This window comes from Heterodontus francisci, chromosome 7, assembly GCF_036365525.1.
Source record: "Heterodontus francisci isolate sHetFra1 chromosome 7, sHetFra1.hap1, whole genome shotgun sequence".
NCBI classification, from domain to species: Eukaryota; Metazoa; Chordata; class Chondrichthyes; order Heterodontiformes; family Heterodontidae; genus Heterodontus; species Heterodontus francisci.
In genome coordinates, this window is record NC_090377.1 from 49,157,504 (window position 1) to 49,180,055 (window position 22,552).

The 22,552-nt window shown below is 43.1% G+C and overlaps 1 protein-coding gene across 2 annotated transcripts in view; it reads right to left on the bottom strand.

The window, feature by feature from the left end:
• Positions 1-1,825: 1,825 nt before the first annotated feature.
• Positions 1,826-22,552, bottom strand: part of sctr (secretin receptor) — a 40,643-nt gene continuing 19,916 nt past the window's right edge. For both annotated transcript variants that reach the window (XM_068035131.1, XM_068035132.1), the window contains exons 5-14: positions 22,109-22,212; positions 20,614-20,711; positions 18,429-18,561; positions 16,821-16,974; positions 16,615-16,675; positions 12,923-12,992; positions 9,709-9,800; positions 3,368-3,506; positions 2,997-3,038; positions 1,826-2,871 (exon numbers count right to left, since the gene is read on the bottom strand). In XM_068035131.1, the coding sequence (XP_067891232.1) occupies positions 2,683-2,871; positions 2,997-3,038; positions 3,368-3,506; positions 9,709-9,800; positions 12,923-12,992; positions 16,615-16,675; positions 16,821-16,974; positions 18,429-18,561; positions 20,614-20,711; positions 22,109-22,212 (1,082 nt within the window). In that variant the 3' untranslated portion in view covers positions 1,826-2,682. The remainder of the gene's footprint in view (positions 2,872-2,996; positions 3,039-3,367; positions 3,507-9,708; positions 9,801-12,922; positions 12,993-16,614; positions 16,676-16,820; positions 16,975-18,428; positions 18,562-20,613; positions 20,712-22,108; positions 22,213-22,552) is intronic.

The following is a 22,552-nucleotide window of genomic DNA, read 5'->3' on the forward strand; positions in this document are numbered from 1 at the left end:
ACAATATAGATGGAGCTGGGGCACCAGCAACGTGGGGGGATCGAGAGCTGGCAGGACCAGCTGTAAGTTTCAGTTCTAATGAAATCTCAGCCCCCTTCTAGAAAGGCTGCTTTCAGGGTGTAAATAAGCTGCTTTCTTCTGTGGTCTTACTGATACTGCTATGAAATAATGTATGCCAGTTTCTTTACAATCCACAGTAGATAGGGGGCACCAGAAGCAGGAATATTGGAAATTCCAACAGGTGGCATCATTCTGCTAGTGTTTCCTCCATTTGTGAAATAGGGTTGTAAGGTGTAGTTGGAAGAACTGCCATTGCCCACAGCAAACGCCAATGCACCACAGGAAAGGGCAGAGGCTTTGCATTACAGGGTTCAGTCAAAATTTCCAACCTTGCTAGTCCCTAGCAGGCCCGATTGTATTCCAAATCCAGTTGGGTTAAGAAAATTAAATAAGCAAAACATATTATAATCACTAATGCAACATGTAATATTCCTAGTGGAACTATTTCTCTCATCTGATTACCATAAATAATTACAGTGAAATGAATTCTAATTTTCAGTCTTCGTATAATTTTAGTGTTAATATTTGCTTCACTAATCTCATGAAAGTAATATTTGGAGCTGAAATGCTTCTGTGAACTTAGAACTTCATCCTTACTAAGGAACTTAGGGTGGCACAGTGGCACAGTGGTTAGCACCGCAGCCTCACAGCTCCAGCAACCCGGGTTCAATTCTGGGTACTGCCTGTGTGGAGTTTGCATGTTCTCCCTGTGTCTGCGTGGGTTTTCTCCGGGTGCTCCGGTTTCCTCCCACAAGCCAAAAGACTTGCAGGTTGGTAGGTAAATTGGCCATTATAAATTGCCCCTAGTATAGGTAGGTGGTAGGGAAATATAGGGACAGGTGGGAATGTGGTAGGAATATGGGATTAGTGTAGGATTAGTATAAATGGGTGGTTGATGGTCGGCACAGACTTGGTGGGCCGAAGGGCCTGTTTCAGTGCTGTATCTCTAAAAAAAAACTTAAAATGGCAGCTCACTATGAGACATCACCAACCTCCAAGTAGATGTAGGCTTGAAATGCTCCATCTAATAGAATCGCAAGGCTGCAACACTATTTTAATGCATTGTACCTCAGCGCATTCCAATAAACTAATTTTGAATTTGATTTTGAATTGGAAACTAAATTCCAAAAGTCCAGTTGTGTTGATTGCAATATGCTGATCTTCCTTGCAATAATAATTTTATAGGGTGTATCCGCCAACTATTAAAAGTAACTTTACTTTGTTTTTTTTGCAACAATTGTTGAAAATTTGTTTTGAACTGCAAGGCAGTGCTATCTGTCTCTTCTGGTTTGTGGATGTGACACAATGGGTTGCATTTTAAGACTCCACCACTGAAGTAGGCAGCGGACATAAAAAAATGCGGCCCGCGTGCACAGGCCACAAGTCACGGAGCTGCTGCGATTTCAAACACGGCGGCTCATTTGTATGGCCGCGGCGCATACCACCTGCGATGGCGTGGAGGGGGCAGGCGAGCCGTCACCGGCAATTCGCAGGCCCTGGCGCCATTTTTAAATGGCTGACAGCCCTGAATGAACATTTAAAATTTAAAGGGCAAGTTCAGTGAAGATTTTGCTCAAATAAATGCAATGACCTTTCCAGGCATTCTCCCACCCTCCTCCTTCCACCCCCCACCCCCCCCAATGGCATTGCACAACATTCCTGCCCTTCCTCCCCCTCCCAGAATTCCAATATTGAAACTTTGACCTTTCCCCTCGCCCCCCAAATTTCAGCACCTTTGTCCTTTACCCCTTCCCATCACCCCCCACCCTGGACCAATCCGAGGCCTTATAGCCCCGCACCCCGCTCCTGCACAGAGAAACAAAACCTCCTCCCCACAGGTGTCGTGTCATGTTATCCCAAACGGGGATTCGAAGGCTTGGCATTGTCGGCAGCAAGAATAAAGATGGCAACATGATGGCAGAATCGGCGAGATTAATGGTAAATAGGTATTTACATATTTTAATGCGGTTCCCATCGCCAAGCGGCGGGGCGGCCACAACGAGGCCTAGCCACCTCTGCCGAGATCGGTACGGGACCTGCTGCCGTCGGGGTTGTTGGCAGTACCAATTTTCATTGCCCCCCGACACCATTCCCGTCGGTAGAGGGGCTTTAAAATCCAGCCCAATGTGGTAAAACAATGACATTATTAACACTCACAGGTGCTATTATCACTTGGCTATGTTTAAGAATTCTATTTTCTTATGTAACAACACACAATTTAGACATTTCAAGAATTATTTGGGAGACTGATTTACAAGCACTTTACAAAATAGCTACTCTTAAAAATGAACTTGCTCGCTCATAGCTGATCGGTGGAACAAGTTGAACTTAAATACCAATAGCCCTTGTAACACACATCACACATAAACCCCATATTACGCATATACATAAATTTCATGCCTATCTTGATCAATATAATGTTCCTTGGTAAGTGCACGTTGCAAACACCAGCTTAGCTGACACCCCAATTTGGAAAAATTGGAATTCTCAGTGTAATTGGCAGATCAATAACATCTGGCCTATCAATAGCAGCAGTATCTCTGTTAAATTGTTCACAGTTAATAAATCTGGTTTCATATTCTTTTGGAAAAGCATTTGAAGCACGATATTTCATGAGATCCTTTAAAGAACATCTGATTCTTGGTCAGGAAATTCCCGTTGTTCCTTGGGACTGGACCTGGTCAGCAGAGATACCTGTGTTCCGCCTGTCACCCCATTACTGATTATGGAATTGTTTTGGTTGTGTAAATTAACAGCAAAATACTTCCTTAGCCTCCATCGTCTCCATTTTCTCTTGATTTCAGCTCGAACCTAAGTGGAAAATAATCATGTTTTATTGATAGAAAAGCAAAACTATGTTTATTACTATTAAAGAAAAGTTTTTGACTGTGTGTACGTGGCATATAAATCAGAGTTAATCAGTAAATAAAACTTACTTCACCATTAAGGAAACAGTACAGTACTGCAACAACAAAGCCCTGTAGGTTAAAAAATTTCTTATTAATGGTTTAAAGAACACATTTACATTGATATAGCATACTCCTCTAAAGGATCTTAAAATGACTCAATTGAAATAACCTTTATTTACAAGTCACAGTACTACTTAACATGTATCAAGTAAGTTTCTTGGTATGCACCAGTGCCAGACAACCTCAGTTGTTGCTAATGCATATTAGAAAACCATCAGCACATATTCAGAAAAATATTCACATCAAATTTATATAGAACCCTACTAATATTAATGATACTTTCGCTGAATGATTCACTAATTTTAATCAAAAATTCTAATGTTTATTCAAATAAATACCTGAAATGATCCAAGAGCAAGCTCAAAGCCTATTCGTAAGTCCATTGCAAGGTTGCTTTCTTTATCCGGGAAAATTACAAAGACAATGTAATGGATTCCAAACAATGGGATTAACAAGAGAGTGGACTTTGCAAGTCTCCTACAAAGAACAAATACAACATACAGAACCAGTTAAAATATATTTGGCTCTTCCATTCTTGGGTGGATTTACACTCCCAGGTGGGAAGCTGGGATGAGCTGACAGCCTTACTTCCCAGAAGACTCCATGGGAAACCTTGTCTGATTTTAACAGCTGGATGTCACTTACATTCTGGCAGCCAGCGACAAGCCCAAAGCAGATGAAATGCGACAGCTTACTGGTTTCAGGCGGCTCAAAATCGTGCGCCCTGGAGGCCGCCCGTTAGCACCAAGGTAAGTCACAAGGAGCAGGAGCGGGGCTGTGGTAAGTGAGGAGCCCAGGATAGCAAAGGCCCAAAATGCCCTTGTTGAAGCTCAAGGTAATCTCCAGTTCCTCCTGGTCCCACTAAAGAAGGTTTCTGAGTTACCTTGGAGGGCCTCCTCTCCTTCCCTGTAAAGCTGTATTGAGAGGAGAGCCCATGGTGGGCACACTACTCAGTTGGCTAGTAAAATGCCATCTGAGTCCTATGTATATGATAGGACCCCCAATTAACATGTAATAATGACGCTTCCTTGAGTCAGATGGGCACCTTGATAGCCTATAAAAAGAGCCCAGTCAAGATGGAAGTGAGTGGAAATTGAACAGGAATGGGGCAGTAAATCTTTGTACATCTGTTTCAATTGCCAAGTAGTGGGGTTAAAGTTCCACTTTCTGTGTCTATTCTGTTGTACAGGAGTTACATTTCATTCTAAGAAAACAGAGCCACCTTATGCACTTGATATGAATTCCTGATTGTAGTTTTCAGAAGTGCCTTTGATTGAGATGGCATTCCTGTCACTGCTTTTCTTTATGAACTTGGATTACTGTTTATAAATAGATATGGATTAACAGTAATGCTACCTGGGAATGGTACAGAGAGATAGGTCACTTTCACTTCATGTATTTCGAGAACTACAAATCTTACAATAAATTTAAATTAACATCGGTCTATTTCATAGTGACAGCAGTTGTCTGAGTGACAATTTAAATTTAAGGCTTATTTTGCACAAAAGGTAAGGCTTTATTTTATACTACTGATTATTTCTACAGTGTTTATTTGTAGTCCAGTATCTGAAGCATGGTTATGATAAGTTGTTAATGTAGAGCTATATTTAAATTTAACCTGACCACCACAAGAACCATTGAATCATATAGTTTTACAGTACAGAAGGAGGCCATTCAGTCCATCATGTTTTCACCAGATTTCGAAAAGAGATAAACATTTAGTCCCATTTCCTGCCCTTTCCCCATTTGCTTTTTTTTAGTTTTCAGTTATTTATCCATTTCACTTTTGTTTCTACTGTTTTTTTTATTCTGGTAGGATATTCAAATTCCTAACAGTCCTCTCTGTAGAAAAATTCTCCTAACCCCTCTCTTCATTCCTGTGATGATGATCTTAAATTTATGCCCTTTTAGTACCAATTGACCAAGCAGTGGAAATAGTGTAAAATACCCTGTTCTTATATACATACATACGTAGGGTTAGGAATTGTTTCATAGAACATAGAACATAGAACAGTACAGCATAGTACAGGCCCTTCGGCCTGTATGATTCAGGTTTTTCCTTTCATTTTACTTATAAATCATTTGTGGATTTTTTCTGTAGTTAGAAATAATGAAATGGTTAAAGTTGTTCATTCTCAGGATGCTTTAGGGTTTAATTTATCAGGGTACAATTTAGCTGACTAAGCTGTTTTAGTTTCTGCTGAAAGTGCAGGATGTGTGATTCTTTGTTGACTTTTTTTGTTGCCACATTTGAAAAGAGATAGCCAAGAAATCTTGAGATAAAGAAATGGGACAATGAGCTCAGGATGATGTGCAGTTTTGGTCGCCTTATCTGAGGAAGGATGTTCTTGCTATAGAGGGAGTGCAGCGAAGGTTTACCAGACTGATTCCTGGGATGGTGGGACTGACGTATGAGGAGAGATTGAGTCGGTTAGGATTATATTCGGTGGAGTTCAGAAGAGTGAGGGGGGATCTCATCGAAACCTGTAAAATTCTAACAGGACATGACAGGGTAGATGCAGGAAGGATGTTCCCGATGGTGGGGGAGTCCAGAACCAGGGGTCATAGTCTAAGGATACAGGGTAAACCTTTCAGGACTGAGATGAGGAGAAATTTCTTCACCCAGAGAGTGGTGAGCCTGTGGAATTCGCTACCACAGAAAGCAGTTGAGGCCAAAACATTGTATGTTTTCAAGAAGGAATTAGATATAGCTCTTGGGTCTAAAGGGATCAAAGGGTATGGGGCAAAAGCGGGAACAGGCTGCTGAGTTGGATGATCAGCCATGATCATAATGGATGGTGGGGCAGGCTCGAAGGGCCGAATGGCCTACTCATACATTTTCTATGTTTCTATGTTTAGCTCATGCTAGATGGTAAACAGATGGTTGAGTGTTTTGTAGGAATTACCTCATTCCTGAGGGTATTATTCACAATAAATGTCATCAGAATATAATGAAACTTATTGGACTGTGCATGGTGAGAGGCTTATAAAGATATTGAACTTTCTGTCACAATAGTAGAGAGTCAGGATCAAAAGCATCAATGACGGTTATGTATCAACCCAGAACAAAAATGGGGTAATTATGTTTATTTCCTTGTATGTCTACTGCTTGTCTCAAAGACTTGGTTGAACACAATATTACATTACACCCATATTTGGTGTCAGAATCGAATTCTCTTACAATATTATTTCCCTACATACTTTATGAAAATTCCTCATAATTTTGAACACCTCAAAGATATTCTCACCGTGAATAGTGTCCCATTTTCTCTATTCTCTCATTAGAAGTAAAGTCTCTCATTCCTTGTATCATTTTAGCAAATTTATTCTTTACCCTTTCCATAGCCTTGACATCTTTCCTAAAGTAGGGCACTGATAACTGGACACCATAGGCTGGATTTTCAATTTGTGACGGAGGCGCAAATGTTACTTGCCACTTATCAGCCCAAGCCTGGATATTGTCCAGTTGCGCAGTGGAAAGCCAGTCAGAGAAGGGAAACAACTCCTGATGCTGCATAAATGGAGGAAGGAGCAGAGAACAGTTCATGCATTATCACACAGTGGCTATTGTGTGAGCAGTGCTCAATGAGTGTTTTAGGTGTAGGTGCTGGGGCAATTGAGAAGGAATGTACCTGCAGGGCTCAGTCGGGCAGGGGTCAGTGGGGCACAGCAGGGAGGTCCAGGCAACTGTTCCCATGCAGCTGGTGGCAAGTGAGACCATCTCTATCTCGACTCTATTTTGTTCTCCTCTTGTCCTGTATCTTCTCACCTACATCTGTGACTCTTCCGATGCCCTCTGTCACTTGACAGTTTCCTGGTCCTAACCATTTCCTTTTCATCATGAATATCCAATTCCTCTACACCTCCATCCCCCATCAGGACAGTCTGAGGGCTCTCTGCTTCTTCCTTCAACAAAGGCCCAACCAGTCAGTCCCCATCCACTACCACCCTCCTCCACCTGGCTGAACTTATTCTTGCATTGAACAACTTCTCCTTCAACTCCACTCACTGCCTTGGAATAAAAAGTGTTGCTATGGATACCTACAGGGGGATATGTGGAACATTCTTCTTCCAGTTTAACTCAGGCCACCTCCGTCATATCTTTTTCCGGTACATTTATGACTGTATTGGTTCTGCTTCCTACTGTCGCCCTGAACTGGAAAATTTCAACAAATTTACTTCTAATTTCCACCCTTCTCACCTTTGCATGGTCCATCTCCAACTCTTCCCTTTCCTTCCTTGACTTCTCTCTCTCCATTTCTGGGGATAGTCTGTCAACCAATATTCACTGTAAGCCAACTGACTCCCACAGCTACCTGGACTACACTTCCTCACACATTGCTTCCTGTAATGACTCTATTCCATTCTCCCAGTTTCTCCGCCTCCGTTGCATCTGTTCAGAAGATGCAAACATTCCATACTAGCATTTTCCATATGTCTTTCTTTTTCCTCAACTGAGGAATTCCCCCCCCCCCCCCACCCACCCGTGGTTGACAGGGCCCTCGACCATGTCCATTCTATCTCACATACTTCTGCTCTCACCCCTTAGCCTCCCTCCCAGAACGACGATCGGGTTCTCTTTGTCCTCATCTTCCACCCCACCAGAATCCATATTCAACAGATCATCCTCTGCCATTTCTGTGACCTCCAGCGTGATGCCACCACTTCCTCAATGTACAGCTACTGTGTGACCACAACAAGCATTTTCTGCAGTTTTGTGCACAGTTTCCTGGCAGTTGCTATGATGCCTTCATCCTGAGGCAATCACAGGCACAGCAGCTGTTCATGCTGCCAGAGAGACGACAAGGATGGCTGCTAAGAGATGAGGGCTATCCATTGAAGAAATGGCTGCTGACACCTGTGTGCAACCCTACAACAGCGGCACAGAGACGTTACAACTGCTCCCATCTCAGCACAAGGACCATTATAGAGCAGTCTATCAGACTCCTGAGGATGGGTTTCCTATGCCTTGACCTGTTGGCAGGGTGCCATCCAGTACGCTCCCTCAACAGTTTCTCGTATGTTGGTGGTATGCTGCACTCTTCATAACATGGCTCTCCAGAGGTATGGACCTTGAGGATGAAGATGAGGAAGAACGGCACAGGTCTTCGGAGGAGGAGGACGACGTGGTGGAGGACAACGTGGTGAGGTCAGGCTGAGATGTCAACCCATTGACCAGCATGGCAGGGAAGCTCGGGCCACACTAATCCAGGCACTTTTCTCCTGAGGGCACCTCATCCTGGATGGCATTTGGTCTAGTACCACACCTTTCCCACAATGAACGGTCGCAGAGCATATCCTGTTTCCCAAAAATGTCTGGAAGGCATATCACCACACAGTGTCCCTGACCACCAACCATTGTGTTGCACACCCACCGCCACTTCATCATGTTGGTGCATCAATGGCCTCAAAACATTGGGATCACACAAGTCAAGCTTCAACCGTCAATCTTTGCATTACATTTAGGGGAATCAGCGAATAGAAGCATAACAAAACTCACCCAAATGCACAACCAAGTGAAACTACTGATGCAGCACCATCCACACATGGCTACTCCTACTGGGGGTGGGGTGGGGGGGTGCTGGTATTCCCCGTGTAGCTGAGGCAGAAATGGAGGCAGGCTGCTCATTTGTGTCTGCACGCGGCTGAGTTGGCCATGGTGCCTTTCTTCAGAGTTGCGGTGCCATTGGGGCACTGCCACAGGCTGCCCCACATGCAACAACATAAGGGCAAACTCGGTCACTGGTCCTTGCCGTATAGATGTTGCCTCAATCAGAGGCACCAAGGAAGTAACTGATGACGAAAGTGCCCATTGAGGTGTGGCCTCTTCAACATCATCCCTTACTGCCCCAGCATTTTTATGGTACACGTGCACGTCTGAGGAAAGCAGCACCTAGGGCTCAACTGGCAGCCCATCCATGCATCTTTGCGCCCTCACTGCAACTGACTGGTTTCTTTAGTTTCTCATTATAATTAAAGGCTTTCTGCACTGGTATCATTTTTATCATTATTATTTTATGTTTTTTATAGACATACTCAGTTACTAATTTCTTAACATTTTAAGAACAGGATACAGATCATGATGGCAGACAACATATGCTAGTTTAGAAGTAGGTACCTGGAGTTTTATATTGCTGTGTTGGGGTTTGGATTTTTCCATACTGTTGAGTAGTTTTTTTTATGCTGTACATGGGATGTTAATGTCACTGGCAAGACCTGTATTTACTGCCCATTGCTAACTGCCACTGTGAAGGTGGTGGTGAGCCACCTTCGCGAACCACTGCAGTCCATGTGGTGTAGATGCGCCCACAGTGCTGTTAGGTAGTGATTTCCAGGATTTTGATCCAGCAACGATGAAGGAATGAAGATATATTTCCAAGTCAGGCTGGTATGTGACGTGGAGGGGAACTTGTAGGTGGCAGTGTTCCTGTGTACCTGCTGCCCTTATTCCTCCAGGTGGTAGAGATTGCCGGTTTGGAAGGTGCTGTTGAAGAAGCCTTGGCGAGTTGCTGCAGTGCATCTTCTAGTTGGTACACACTGCTGCCACAGCGCCACTGGTAGAGGGAGTGAATGTTTGAGATGGTGGATGGAGTGTCAATCAAGCTCACTGACGTTCCCACAGCCAGAGTAGAATTTGCATGGCTTTGTGTTAAAGAGGCTGGTAGATACAGTGACTCACCTGTACTGGTTTAAATCATTCCCCACAGCATCAGGTGTCTTTAGCTTTTTTATTAATATCCTAATGATCCGTACGAAGAGAACAAAGTTGATCTGTGAAGTAGAATAAAAGTAAATGTTTACTTTTTCAAAGGTGACAGGACAAGTTGATAAAGCTGTTAAAAAAAGCACATGGGGTCCTGGGCTTTATAAATAGAGATCTACAGAGCAAAACGTAGATACATTGCACCCTTACCTTGGTCTTAGAGGACCAAAATGGCATTCACAGTGAACGTGCACACTTCTAATACGGGTCTCACTGGATGCCGTATTGGTGAGGGCATTAGCGTGTGCAGTGAACGTCTGCTGTAAGTATGCAGAATAGCAGATCATGATGATAACCAACATGTAGCTCTAATTTGACACCAGCACTGCCATTTTGGAGCTTAGCGCTCCAATTACACTGTTTCTTAATCACACAGAGCTGAACACAATGGAAGGAAAGAGGCCCCATCTCTGCTATTTAAAGGATCATCAACTATTTTCAGGTTATTTGCTGATTGTTTTGTTCCTATGATTACAGAAGTGTTTGGTGCTTTTGAGAGTCCTTTAAAGTTTCTAACATCTACAGGGAGTAGTGTGGTAGGTGCTAAAGGAGTTGATCTTGACTTCACGGCTTCTGCACAAGCCAATTGCTAACAGATATGGGTGCACTAGTGGATATTCCATGTGGAATGTAGCATGACTGGGAGAATGAGCAGAGGGCATGCAGAGCAGGATGAGCTGCTAGAAGATGGAGGAGGAGGGGGGAGGTAAGGGCTATTAGCAAGAGGCCATATTCGTCTAGTATGTTCAGAGAGCAAGTATCCTACCTAAACTTTAACAAGGAACTGTGTGTGAGATATCTGCACTTCATTAAGGATGTCTTCCCTGAAATCTATCACCTGCTGCAGCCACAAGTGCAACCTCAGAGCAGGGCAAGAACTGCATTATCAGCAGTTGTGAAGGTGATCGTGGCCATGAACTTCCAGTCTAGAGTTGGAGATCTTTGCAATATCTCACAGTTTGCTGTCATAAGGGAGGTCACTGACACTCTATTCAAAGAGGCTCACTTCACTTCATTCCTCCTTGCCAGAGAACAGGAGATGCAGCAAGTACATGGCTTCATAAGGACTGCAGGCTTTCCCATGGTGCAGGGTGCCATTGGATGCACACAAGCCATTTAGCAGGTACTCTGAGATGCATCACAACATAAAAGGAATTTTACTCCCTCAATAACCAGCTGGGGTGTGATCATCCACAACAAATCATGCAGGTCAATAGCTGATATCATGACATAAGGGGATATGAGGAGAGTGTGGGAAAAAGGCATTGAAGTGGATGATCCGCCATGATCATATTGAATGGTGGGGTAGGCTTGGTAGGCTGAATGGCCTACTCCTGCTCCTATGTTCCTGGCAGCAGACATGATGCCAAATGGCCTCATTTTGTACTGTGAGACTCTATGAACTGGGGAGAAGCTATTGACCGATCACCACTTTCACATCCTAGCCTCTTTTGCACATATCCTCAAAAATAGATATTATTTAAGTAATGAATTTTAAATACATAAAAGTAAAGGAAAAGGACACCATGGTGTAAGTGAATAGGTATAGCCATTAGTTACAATGATTCTTAAATTAACATATGCATCTAACTAGAGTTTTCTAATACTTTCAGTACCAACATTTCAATGATAGTATATACAGGGCATTGACAATTGCCATAAGTAAAATATTTGAATAGTATATCACCAAATCCTTCCCTTCTTTGTCTACAGATCTTATTAGCAACTAATATACATGTATAAACTATAACCTGAGCACTGACTATTCAAGTCATGTAAAAATATTTGTTTTTATTCACATAAAATAGCTAAATACAGCTGTGAAGCAACAGAAATTCCTAAATCCTCTGTATGGGAAAAAGTAAATGTAAATGTTTCACATCACAATTGTTATCCTGTTTAAGGACATTTGCTCCCACTGAGACTGACCACAGTTACTGAACAACTGATAGGAGCACCCTTTATTGGCCAGTATTGTTTTCTTCTTGTAACTACAATTGTTCTGATATTGCCTTTGACGTTACTAAACTTTGTACTTAGCTTTTAATACATAGTCACAGCGATGCCACAAGGGGGAAGCAGTATGCAGAGGCAATTCCCAACCGTCTATCGCTAAGAATTTCCTTGGAGGTTCTCCTGATTGGCGACTGCAATTTTGGTAGAAAATCAGCCAGAACCCCAGATAGATGCATTGAACAGGGTATCTACTGATCTTCCACCAAAGTTATGGTGGCTAATCTGGAGAACCATCAAGCATATTCCCAACATATGTCCCGACTGTCTATCAGGATATAAGGAATGAAAAATATATGGAAAAGAGGTGGAAAATGTACGATTTTCAAAATTATACATAAATCAAAATCTAGGATTTTGTGTAGCTTTAACAAATACCTTGGTAACATAATTTATTTATTTTGCTTTTGTGGCCTTATGCGGTGGATTCTCACTTACTAAGAACTGAGTTGAGACTGCCAGAAGTAATTTAAAATTCTTGCAGTTAGCAGAAAAAGGAAACTTTCATTCAATTTGCTGGGGTTGGATTTAAACAGACGAGTAAGTGTGTAACCAACTGCACCATTCAATCCAGGAATGATTCTTGTCTATTTCATCTGTTTCGTCATTTAGAATTGGATTTGGTTTTTGTCTTATAATCATTGAGAAATTTTCAGCCTGTTACAAAAGATATTTAATGTTATACATGCACAATGTTGTTGTAAATAATTAAATTAAATGGACCAATTTGAAGTCCATACAGTTCATTCAGTCTTGTACCTGAAAAGAGTTGAATCTGAGTCATTTTAACTTTAGGAGATAGTATAACATGGGTGATATTGGATTGGCCAAATGTTACACACCTCTCCTGTTTTCCCTCTCATTGACTTCAGTTGAAAGAAATATTGGGCGGAAAGTATAACAGATGAAAAATTTGTTTTTCTCATTTTGCCATATTAGCAAAAGTCACCCAATTTAAGAGCATAACTGCATGTACCACACATTGGTTTGCAAATTGCTGAATACTTCATGTTTGTCGGGTGCACTATTTAATTATAAAAGTGAATTATTTAAAATGTAGTACTTGAACTAATAATTTACCACAGATCAGAACCATCTTTAATTAAAAAGTACTTACAAAAATAGACAGAATTACAGGTCCTTTAATGATCCACCATATATATTCATCTGAGTTAACATCCCAACAGCTGTGGATTACACAAAGAGATAATGAACCTTTTAAAATGGTGCTGTTTCTCTGAGTCTAAATGACTGAACATTGTCTGTGAATGTGAACAAGCTATTAGATCTGTACAGTGGTACTGAATTTACACATAGTTATTATTAATACCACATCACTTTAATTTGTTGCCACCCTTTATGAATAGCATTTGGTAGATATAAAGATAGACTTGATTCTCAAGACTTTAAAAGAAGAATGATATACTCAAAAGGTATTAAAGAACAATCGTCAAAATGGAAGGGAGACATTTGTTTTTTTCATAATAGCATGTAAACTTTTTTGTTATATCTCACTGGAGTGTCAGAAGATAATTTCTGCACCCATTTAAAGGATTGAGAGCTTTAAAGTACTCTACACATTTATGTCATTACCATGCAATTTTACATTTATGTATAAGTATGCTACACTACCTTTGGAGGTTTTACTCCTGCTGAACAATCATTTTTTTTCAAATATCTAACACTAAAAATGACCACAACAAAGGTTTGACCTGAAAAGATCCTTTCTTGCGGCATATGTTCTTCATTTGTGGTTCTTCAATGTGGTTGGCTCTTACATGCCCTCTGAAATGGCCTAGCAAGTCACTCAGTTGTATCTAACCACTACGAAGTCAATAAAAAGGAATGAAACCGGACGGACCACCCGGCATCGACCCAGGCACCAGAAACGACAATGGCAAACCCAGCCCTGTCGACCCTGCAAAGTCCTCCTTACTAACATCTGGGGGCTTGTGCCAAAGTTGGGAGAGCTGTCCCACAGACTAGTCAAGCAACAGCCTGACATAGTCATACTCACGGAATCATACCTGACAGACAATGTCCCAGACACTGCCATCACCATCCCTGGGTATGTCCTGTCCCACCGGCAGGACAGACCCAGCAGAAGTGGTGGCACAGTGGTATACAGTAGGGAGGGAGTTGCCCTGGGAGACCTCAACATCGACTCAGGACCCCATGAAGTCTCATGGCACCAGGTCAAACATGGGCAAGGAAACCTCCTGCTGATTACCATCTACCGCCCCCTCAGTTGATGAATCAGTACTCCTCCATGTTGAACAGCACTTGGAGGAGGCATTGAGGGTGGCAAGGGCACAGAATGTACTCTGGGTGGGGGACTTCAATGTCCATCACCAAGAGTGGCTCGGTAGCACCAGTACTGACCGAGCTCTCCGAGTCCCAAAGGATATATCTGCTAGACTGGATATGCGGCAGGTGGTGAAGGAACCAACAAGAGGGGAAAACATACTTGACCTCGTCCTCACCAATCTGCCTGCTGCAGATGCATCTGTCAATGACAGTATTGATAGGAGTGACCACCGCACAGTTGTTGAGAAGACAAAGTCCCACCTTCACATTGAGGATACCCTTCTTCGTGTTGTGTGGCACTACCACCATGATAAATGGGATAGATTTCGAACAGATCTAGCAATGCAAAACTTGGCATCCATGAGGCGCTGTGGGCCATCAGCAGCAGCAGAATTGTGCTCAACCACAATCTGTAACCTCATAGCCCAGCATATCCCCCACTCTACCATTACCATCAAGCCAGGAGACCAACCCTGGTTCAATGAAGAGTGCAGGAGGGCATGCCAGGAGCAGCACCAGGCATACCTCAAAATGAGGTGTCAACCTGGTGAAGCTACAGCACAGGACTATCTGCAAAACTGCATAAGCAGCATGAGATAGACAGAGCTAAGCGATCCCATAACCAACGGATCAGATCTAAGCTCTGCAGTCCTGCCACATCAAGCCGTGAATGGTGGTAGACAATTAAACAACTAACTGGAGGAGGTGGCTCCACAAATATCCCCATCCTCAATGATGGGGGAGCCCAGCACATTCGTGCAAAAGATAAGGCTGAAGAATTTGCAACAATCTTCAGCCAGAAGTGCCGAGTTGATGATCCATCTCGGCCTCCTCCTGAAGTCCCCAGCATCACAGATGCCAGACTTCAGCCAATTCGATTCACTCCGCGCAATATCAAGAAATGACTGAAGGCACTGGATACTGCAAAGGCAATGGGCCCTGACAATATTCCGGCAATAGTACTGAAGAGCTGTGCTCCAGAACTTGCTGTGCCCCTAGCCAAGCTGTTCCAGTACAGCTACAACACTGGCAGCTACCCTGCAATGTGGAAAATTGCCCAGGTATGTCCTGTACACAAAAAGCAGGACAAGACCAAGCCGGCCAATTACCCCCCCATCAGCCTAATCTCAATCATCAGTAAAGTGATGGAAGGTGTCATCAACAGTGCCATCAAGCGGCACTTGCTTAGCAATAAACTGCTCAGTGACGCTCAGTTTTGGTTCCGCGAGGACCACTCAGCTCCTGATCTCATTACAGCCTTGGTTCAAATATGGACAGAAGAGCTGAACTCGTGAGGTGAGAGTGACTGCCCTTGACATCAAGGTAGCATTTGACCGAGTATGGCATCAAGGAGCCCTGGCAAAACTGAGGTCAATGGAAATCGGGGGAAACCCCTCCGCTGGCTGGAGACATACCTAGCGCAAAGGAAGATGGTTGTGGTTGTTGGAGGTCAATCATCTCAGCTCCAGGACATCACTGCAGCAGTTCCTCAGGGTAGTGTCCTGGGCCCAACCATCTTCAGCTGCTTCATCAATGACCTTCCTTCAATCATAAGGTCAGAAGTGGGGATGTTCGCTGATGATTGCACAATGTTCAGCACCATTCGTGACTCCTCAGATACTGACGCAGTCCATGTAGAAGTGAAACAAGACTTGGACAATATCCAGGCTTGGGCTGATAAGTGGCATGTAACATTCGCACCACACAATTGCCAGGCAACAACCATCTCCAACAAGAGAGAATCTAACCATCTCCCCTTGACGTTCAATGGCATTACCATCGCTAATCCCCCACTATCAATATCCTAGGGGCTACCATTGACCAGAAACTGAACTGGCGTAGCCATATAAATACCGTGGCTACAAGAGCAGGTCAGAGGCTAGGAATCCTGCAGCGAGTAACTCACCTCCTGACTCCCCAAAGCCTGTCCACCATCTACAAGGCACAAGTCAGGAGTGTGATGGAATAGTCTCCACTTGCCTGGATGAGTGCAGCTCCAACAACACTCAAGAAGTTCGACACCATCCAGGACAAAGCAGCCTGCTTGATTGGCACCCCATCTACAAACATTAACTCCCTCCACCACCGACACACAGTGGCAACAGTGTGTACCATCTACAGGATGCACTGCAGCAACGCACCAAGGCTCCTTAGACAGCACCTTCCAAACCCACGACCTCTACCAACTAGAAGGACAAGGGCAGCAAATGCATGGGAACACCACCACCTGCAAGTTCCCCTCCAAGTCACACACCATCCTGGCTTGGAACGATATCGCCGTTCCTTCACTGTCGCTGGGTCAAAATCCTGGAACTCCCTTCCTAACAGCACTGTGAGTGTACCTACCTTACATGGACTGCAGCGGTTCAAGAAGGCAGCCCACCACCACCTTCTGAAGGGCAATTAGGGATGAGCAATAAATGCTGGCCTGGCCAACGACGCCCACATCCCATGAATGAAAAAAAAATTCTAGGTTTTATTTATCATGGAAGTACGGCTTACCCAATGTTCTCATATATCTGCCTTGCAATTGCCCAGGGTATAAGAACAATTGCTGGTGCACCTGAAGGTGAGAAATTAAAACAAATCAACAAAATTGAAGAAACTCAGATTACTAGATGCAGGAAAACATGATAACACTTTACAAAATGAGTAGTTTAGAACCATACAAAAATGCATGCCATTTAGTTTCTTAGAGTGAAACTTACCCCATCCTAGAACAATATACCACCAGAAGTATTTTCGCTCTGAAAAGACAGATACCACCAGGAGTGTGTGCAGATACAGTGCTTCTACAAGCAACCAACTGAAATTAGCCATAATACAGTACTGGAAGAAAACAATAACGACTTTACATTCAACCTGGGAAACAAAGTAAACAGAAAACACAATAAATTGCAGATCAAGTCATAATTTCCCTCACTACAAAAATAGATAACTACTGTGTTGGCGTACTATTACTTTTGTATTAATGCTTTTATACTATTACTTTTGGCTTTGGCTGTGCATGGATGTGACAATGACATTATATCATAGAAGAAAATGGCAGAATATATGGTGTTCAAAATCATGAGGGGTCTGGACAGAGTAGATAGGGAGAAATTGTTCCCAGGGGAGTGGGACTAGGTGAGGTGCTCTTGCAGAGAGCCAGCACAGACACGATGGGCTGAATGGCCTCCTTCTGTGTTGTAATCATTTTATGATTCTATGATAGTGAGAGAAATAGCAGTCCATCTTCAGATCCTCAGCAATCCTTTGTCTGAGTGCACTGCAGCCCTGTGATGAGAGACCACCTCCAGAGTATAATCTGACACTACTTTGCACCAGTTATAGTACAACTCCAACCAGTATGAAGGTATGTTTTAGGATGCCAAACAACAAAATGATGGGTTCTTTCAGGCCAAGATCCGGGCCTGGAAACCCATGTGGGCCCCACTTCCACCATTCCATTAACCTGGATGCTGGTATCTTGCTGTTGTCCATGTTACTCAGGTCAAAAGGAGGTGGGAGCAATGGGTAAATGGCAGAATCCTTCCAGTCCCACGACCTTTTACAGACCTGCAATGGGGCAGGCAGAACTTCCATCTAACTCTACCCTTGTAGGGATTTTCACAATGCAATATGTGAGGCAGGACCCAGTGTTTCTGAGCATCATCCCATTTCCCACACCTAACTATCCTGTCACAATTATTTTGCACCAGCATTCTGTCGAGGCCCAAATGAAATTCAGGGCCACATTAACTAATACTAAAATATTAACCTTGGTTAAGCTCAAAAATGTAACATCTGACTTACACCAGAATATTTATTTTTCCATGTGACTCTCTTGCTGCAGAAGGCTGCAGGAGTTTATCATTAACGCTCACCTTCAGTAAGAACTAAACTGGTTAAATTAATTTGTTTATTCCTTTTTCTCTAACCCTTTCTTTTGAAGAATAGGAACACTCCGCTGGAAAAGTGTTTGTCGGCATTTACTTCTGACCCTACCACTCCTTACACATATCTACCATTTCATTAAAATTAGCAAACACAAACTTGTCATCACTGTGTTTCATAGAATTTTGCCATAATACAAGGCTTATTGTCCAAAGCTCTACCGGCTAGTTAATTAGTCAATGATTAACCATAGCAACAGAAAATTTTAGTTCAATGTACATGGCTATCTACATTGTACAATGTTCTTGCCTCTTAACCATGGCATTCCTCCTATTGACTTGTTTATAAACTCATGGGTAATTTAAGAAGCAGGACAACTTAAAATTTTAGAATGATCCCTACAAATAATTATCATTTTTGTTATGTAATGAAATAATTACCGAGTAAGCATTGCAGTGATGAATATCCTCACTGGAAAACAGGACACTGTCTTTTATGAAGATTGAAATTGCACGAAGGATGTACGACACAAACAAATGCATATGAATGTAATTCCTGGTGCAGTGAAGCTTCCTATAAAATATGCAGCATATTTCAGTTATATTAGATACAAATTTAAACAGTTTAAACTTATCTATGCTTGTTTATATATTACAAAATAATGCATTATGAATGGTCCCAGTATTGGGGAGTGGGCAACAGGAAGTTGGATAGCGCAGCAGGAAGTTGCAATTTAATATGAAATGCCTTTTAATATGAAAAACAAATACGGTGTTTCTAAGGGCAGGCCCAATGCACAAAGGAATGGATAGGGAGGTAGGGAAACTGAATCCAAAGAGTAGAGGAAGGGACTGGACAAGAGGCTAACATTAGGAGAGGTGGCTGGACTTGCAGGAGGACACACAGAACTGGATGGTAAATGTCTTATAGTATCCACCTCTTTCTTCTGCTTCTTTGGCTGGATGTAGAGATGAAAGGGGGAGATGAAAGGGTATCGTCACAGCAGGCTTCTGTTTTTGGTTTTGGAATATAATTGGTTCATACTGATCATGTGAGTGACAATACCATGGGCCAGATTTTGCAATAAGAATAGTGGTGAGGCTAACAGTGCTCACCATAGTGCTGGAATAAATCAGACAGCAATTTCTGGTGTCAGCACATATGTTGTCAGAGATGCCCTACTCCTCCATAGGGTACGCTGTTGCAGTCCTCGCCGATAGACTCAGCACTGAAATCAATGCAGTGGTGTGAAGTTAGGGTTATTGCCCACTAGTTCCCTACTAAAGATGGCAGGAAAAGTTTGGGCTGGTGCACTCAGGGGTAGGTTTTAATGGCGCATAAGTGATAATTACTGCCAAACAACCTCTCTAGCCCTAAAAAAAATAATTTTACAAGTTAGGATTCGAATTTACCTTAGCCAGAATTTAATTAGTGGTGGAGATTTTTTTTTAAATAACTTTTTTTTAACTTTTTCTTGTCTGTTTTTCTTTCTCCATTAATCCCATTCATATTTCTCAATTTTATTTTGCAGCTTTTCATGATTTAAATCTAATTTATATTTCTTGCAGTATACCTCCTGGTTTGAACTCTGTGATCTGAATTTTCATTGGCTGTGGAGGTGTGACCGGAAACGGACGGGCCCGCAATTTCCTGCTATCTGTCTCCCGCCATGGCCCTACCTCCTGGCAATTTTCATGAAGGCAGGATCGGAGGGAGTGACAGACAACCGCCCGCAAGCGGTGAATAGCCAATTAGGCCGATTAAGGGGCCTATGAAGGTGACTCTGCACATGCTGATTGTAGGCACCCACCCCTCCCCAACCCCACTGAGGCCGAAACACAGACGAGGGATGGAAGCAGCCTCCTGGCAGCAGACTGCAAGGGCCATTGCTTCATCCAGCAAGAAAACCCCAACTCCCACCCAACCATGCACCCGCCATAGCCTTAGCGCCATAGCTGCAGCAGCCGGCCATCCACTGGGGGTTGCCCCTCCATGAGGACGGTCTGGCAGCTGTGGCCTCTTTGATTTTAAAAATTTGTAAAAGCTCTTCAGGGGGCTCCTCAGGCACATCTTGACACACACACTCTCCTACCTACATCGGCAGCTCCCATCTCTCATGGTGGGGCCTCCTAGTGGCGCTTCAGCCTCAGGAGTCCACCCTCTGCCCTGAATTGGACAGGGCTCCCGGAGGCAGCCACTTAATTGGCCATTTCCTTGACAATCACCCTCTTGTGGGGTTCCAACCTGCATTTCCTCCCTACAATGGAATCGGGCCTAACAAATGAAAATCCAGCCCCGCATGTCTCAGTGAGGATTCTTCAATATGATTGGTTGAAGAGCCTCACTGTTGCTTGCTCACAGATGTCTCAGTTCCCCTGTAGAGGGAACCACACTGGATCAGGGGCCAGATTAGAGAAAGTCTGCACTCTGAAGCTCACAAAAACTTTGTGGGCATCTGTCAGCAGGTGAACAACAAGCTTTGTTCTTTTACTGCTGACCGCAAATTCTGGGCCGTCGTGGGTAGCCTGGATCAATGAGACATTCACGGCCATACAGTGATACAATCTTGCAAACAGATAAACACAAAACTTTTATTAATACAGATGCTACTAATATCACACTCACCGAAATAAGCCAAGGATTGCTACCGCTATTGACAGGGCTATGAAGGAAGTGCTGTATCCGACAGTATACATGATTTTCACATTCATGTAGTATGCTCTCTTTATAAAGATAAAATAAATAACATTAGAAAACAATACATTCAACTATATCTACCATGTTGTAAATGATTTACCTGTCTGTGTCATTTGTATCCTTGCACATGCAGAATGTAAGATTAGAGTCTATTAGTAGAACTGAAATGCCAGTCACAAAACCTGCATTGCAACATATTGATTGAAATGCTGGATATGTCCACTCATGCACATTTCTGTCTCTACATACATACCATATAAGAGATTATCGTGGAAAATTAAAGCGCATGGGATTAGGGGTAGTGTTTTGCGATGGATAGAAAATTGGTTGGCAGACAGGAAACAAAGAGTAGGGATAAATGGGTCTTTTTCCGAATAGCAGGCAGTGACTAGTGGGGTACCACAGGGATCGGTGCTAGGACCCCAGCTATTCACAATATATATTAATGATTTAGATGAGGGAACTAAATGTAATATCTCCAAATTTGCAGATGACACAAAACTGGGTGGTAGGGTGAGTTGTGAGGAGGATGCAGAGAGGCTTCAGGGTGATTTGGACAAGTTGAGTGAGTGGGCTAATGCATGGCAGATGCAGTATAATGTGGATAAATGTGAGGATATCCATTTTGGTAGCAAAAACAGGAAGGTAGATTATTATCTGAACAGCTATAAACTGAGAGAGGGGAATATGCAGCGAGACCTGGGTGTTCTCGTACACCAGTCGCTGAAGGTAAGCATGCAGGTCCAACTTGTGGTAAAAAAGGCAAATGGTATGTTGGCCTTCATAGCAAGAGGATTCGAGTACAGGAGCAAGGATGTCATGCTGCAATTATGCAGGGCCTTGGTAAGGCCACACCTGGAAGATTGTGTGCAGTTTTGGTCTCCTTATCTGAGGAAGGATGTTCTTGCTATAGAGGGAGTGCAGCGATGGTTTACCAGACTGATTCCTGGGATGGTGGGACTGACGTATGAGGAGAGATTGAGTAGGTTAGGATTATATTCGCTGGAGTTCAGAAGAGTGAGGGGGGAGGGATCTCAGAGAAACCTATAAAATTCTAACAGGACATGACAGGGTAGATGCAGGAAGGATGTTCCCGATGGTGGGGGAGTCCAGAACCAGGGGTCATAGTCTAAGGATATGTGGTAAACTTTTCAGGACTGAGATGAGGAGAAATTTCTTCACCCAGAGAGTGGTGAGCCTGTGGAATTCGCTACCACAGAAAGCAGTTGAGGCCAAAACATTGTATGTTTTCAAGAAGGAGTTAGATATAGCTCTTGGATCTAAAGGGATCAAAGGGTATGGGGAGACCGCGGGAACAGGTTACTGAGTTGGTTGATCAGCCATGATCATAATGAATGGCGGAGCAGGCTCGAAGGGCCGAATGGCCTACACCTGCTCCTATTTTCTATGTTTTTGTGTTTACCTTGACTTCATTTGTGGTATCATTAACATCATATCCACAAGCTGTTCCGTATACAGGGAATGCTGCAGACCAGCCCTCACTTGTACAGTTTCGGTAAACAAAACCTGGCAAAAGTTATAAATAGAGCCTGATCAGACTATTAAGAATTTAAAATAAGGTGTTGCAAATACAATCTGCCACAAGTAACCCAACCATCCTTCGTTTGTATCCATTCCATTGCAGAATAACATGTGTGAAAAGAAAGGTGAAATAAAAAGGAAGAGCTGTTTATAAAGTTTCTTGAATATTAGCCTCCATATGTGGCTGTTTGCCATTAGCTGACTTCATCCATTTAAAGTTGAGCTGTTACCTTTTAAAAGTTGCATGCCTGCAAGATTTCACACTCTTCAATTAGGCAAGTTCCTTCACAAGTTGCGATCCTCCCAGGAAATGTAAAATATTTAC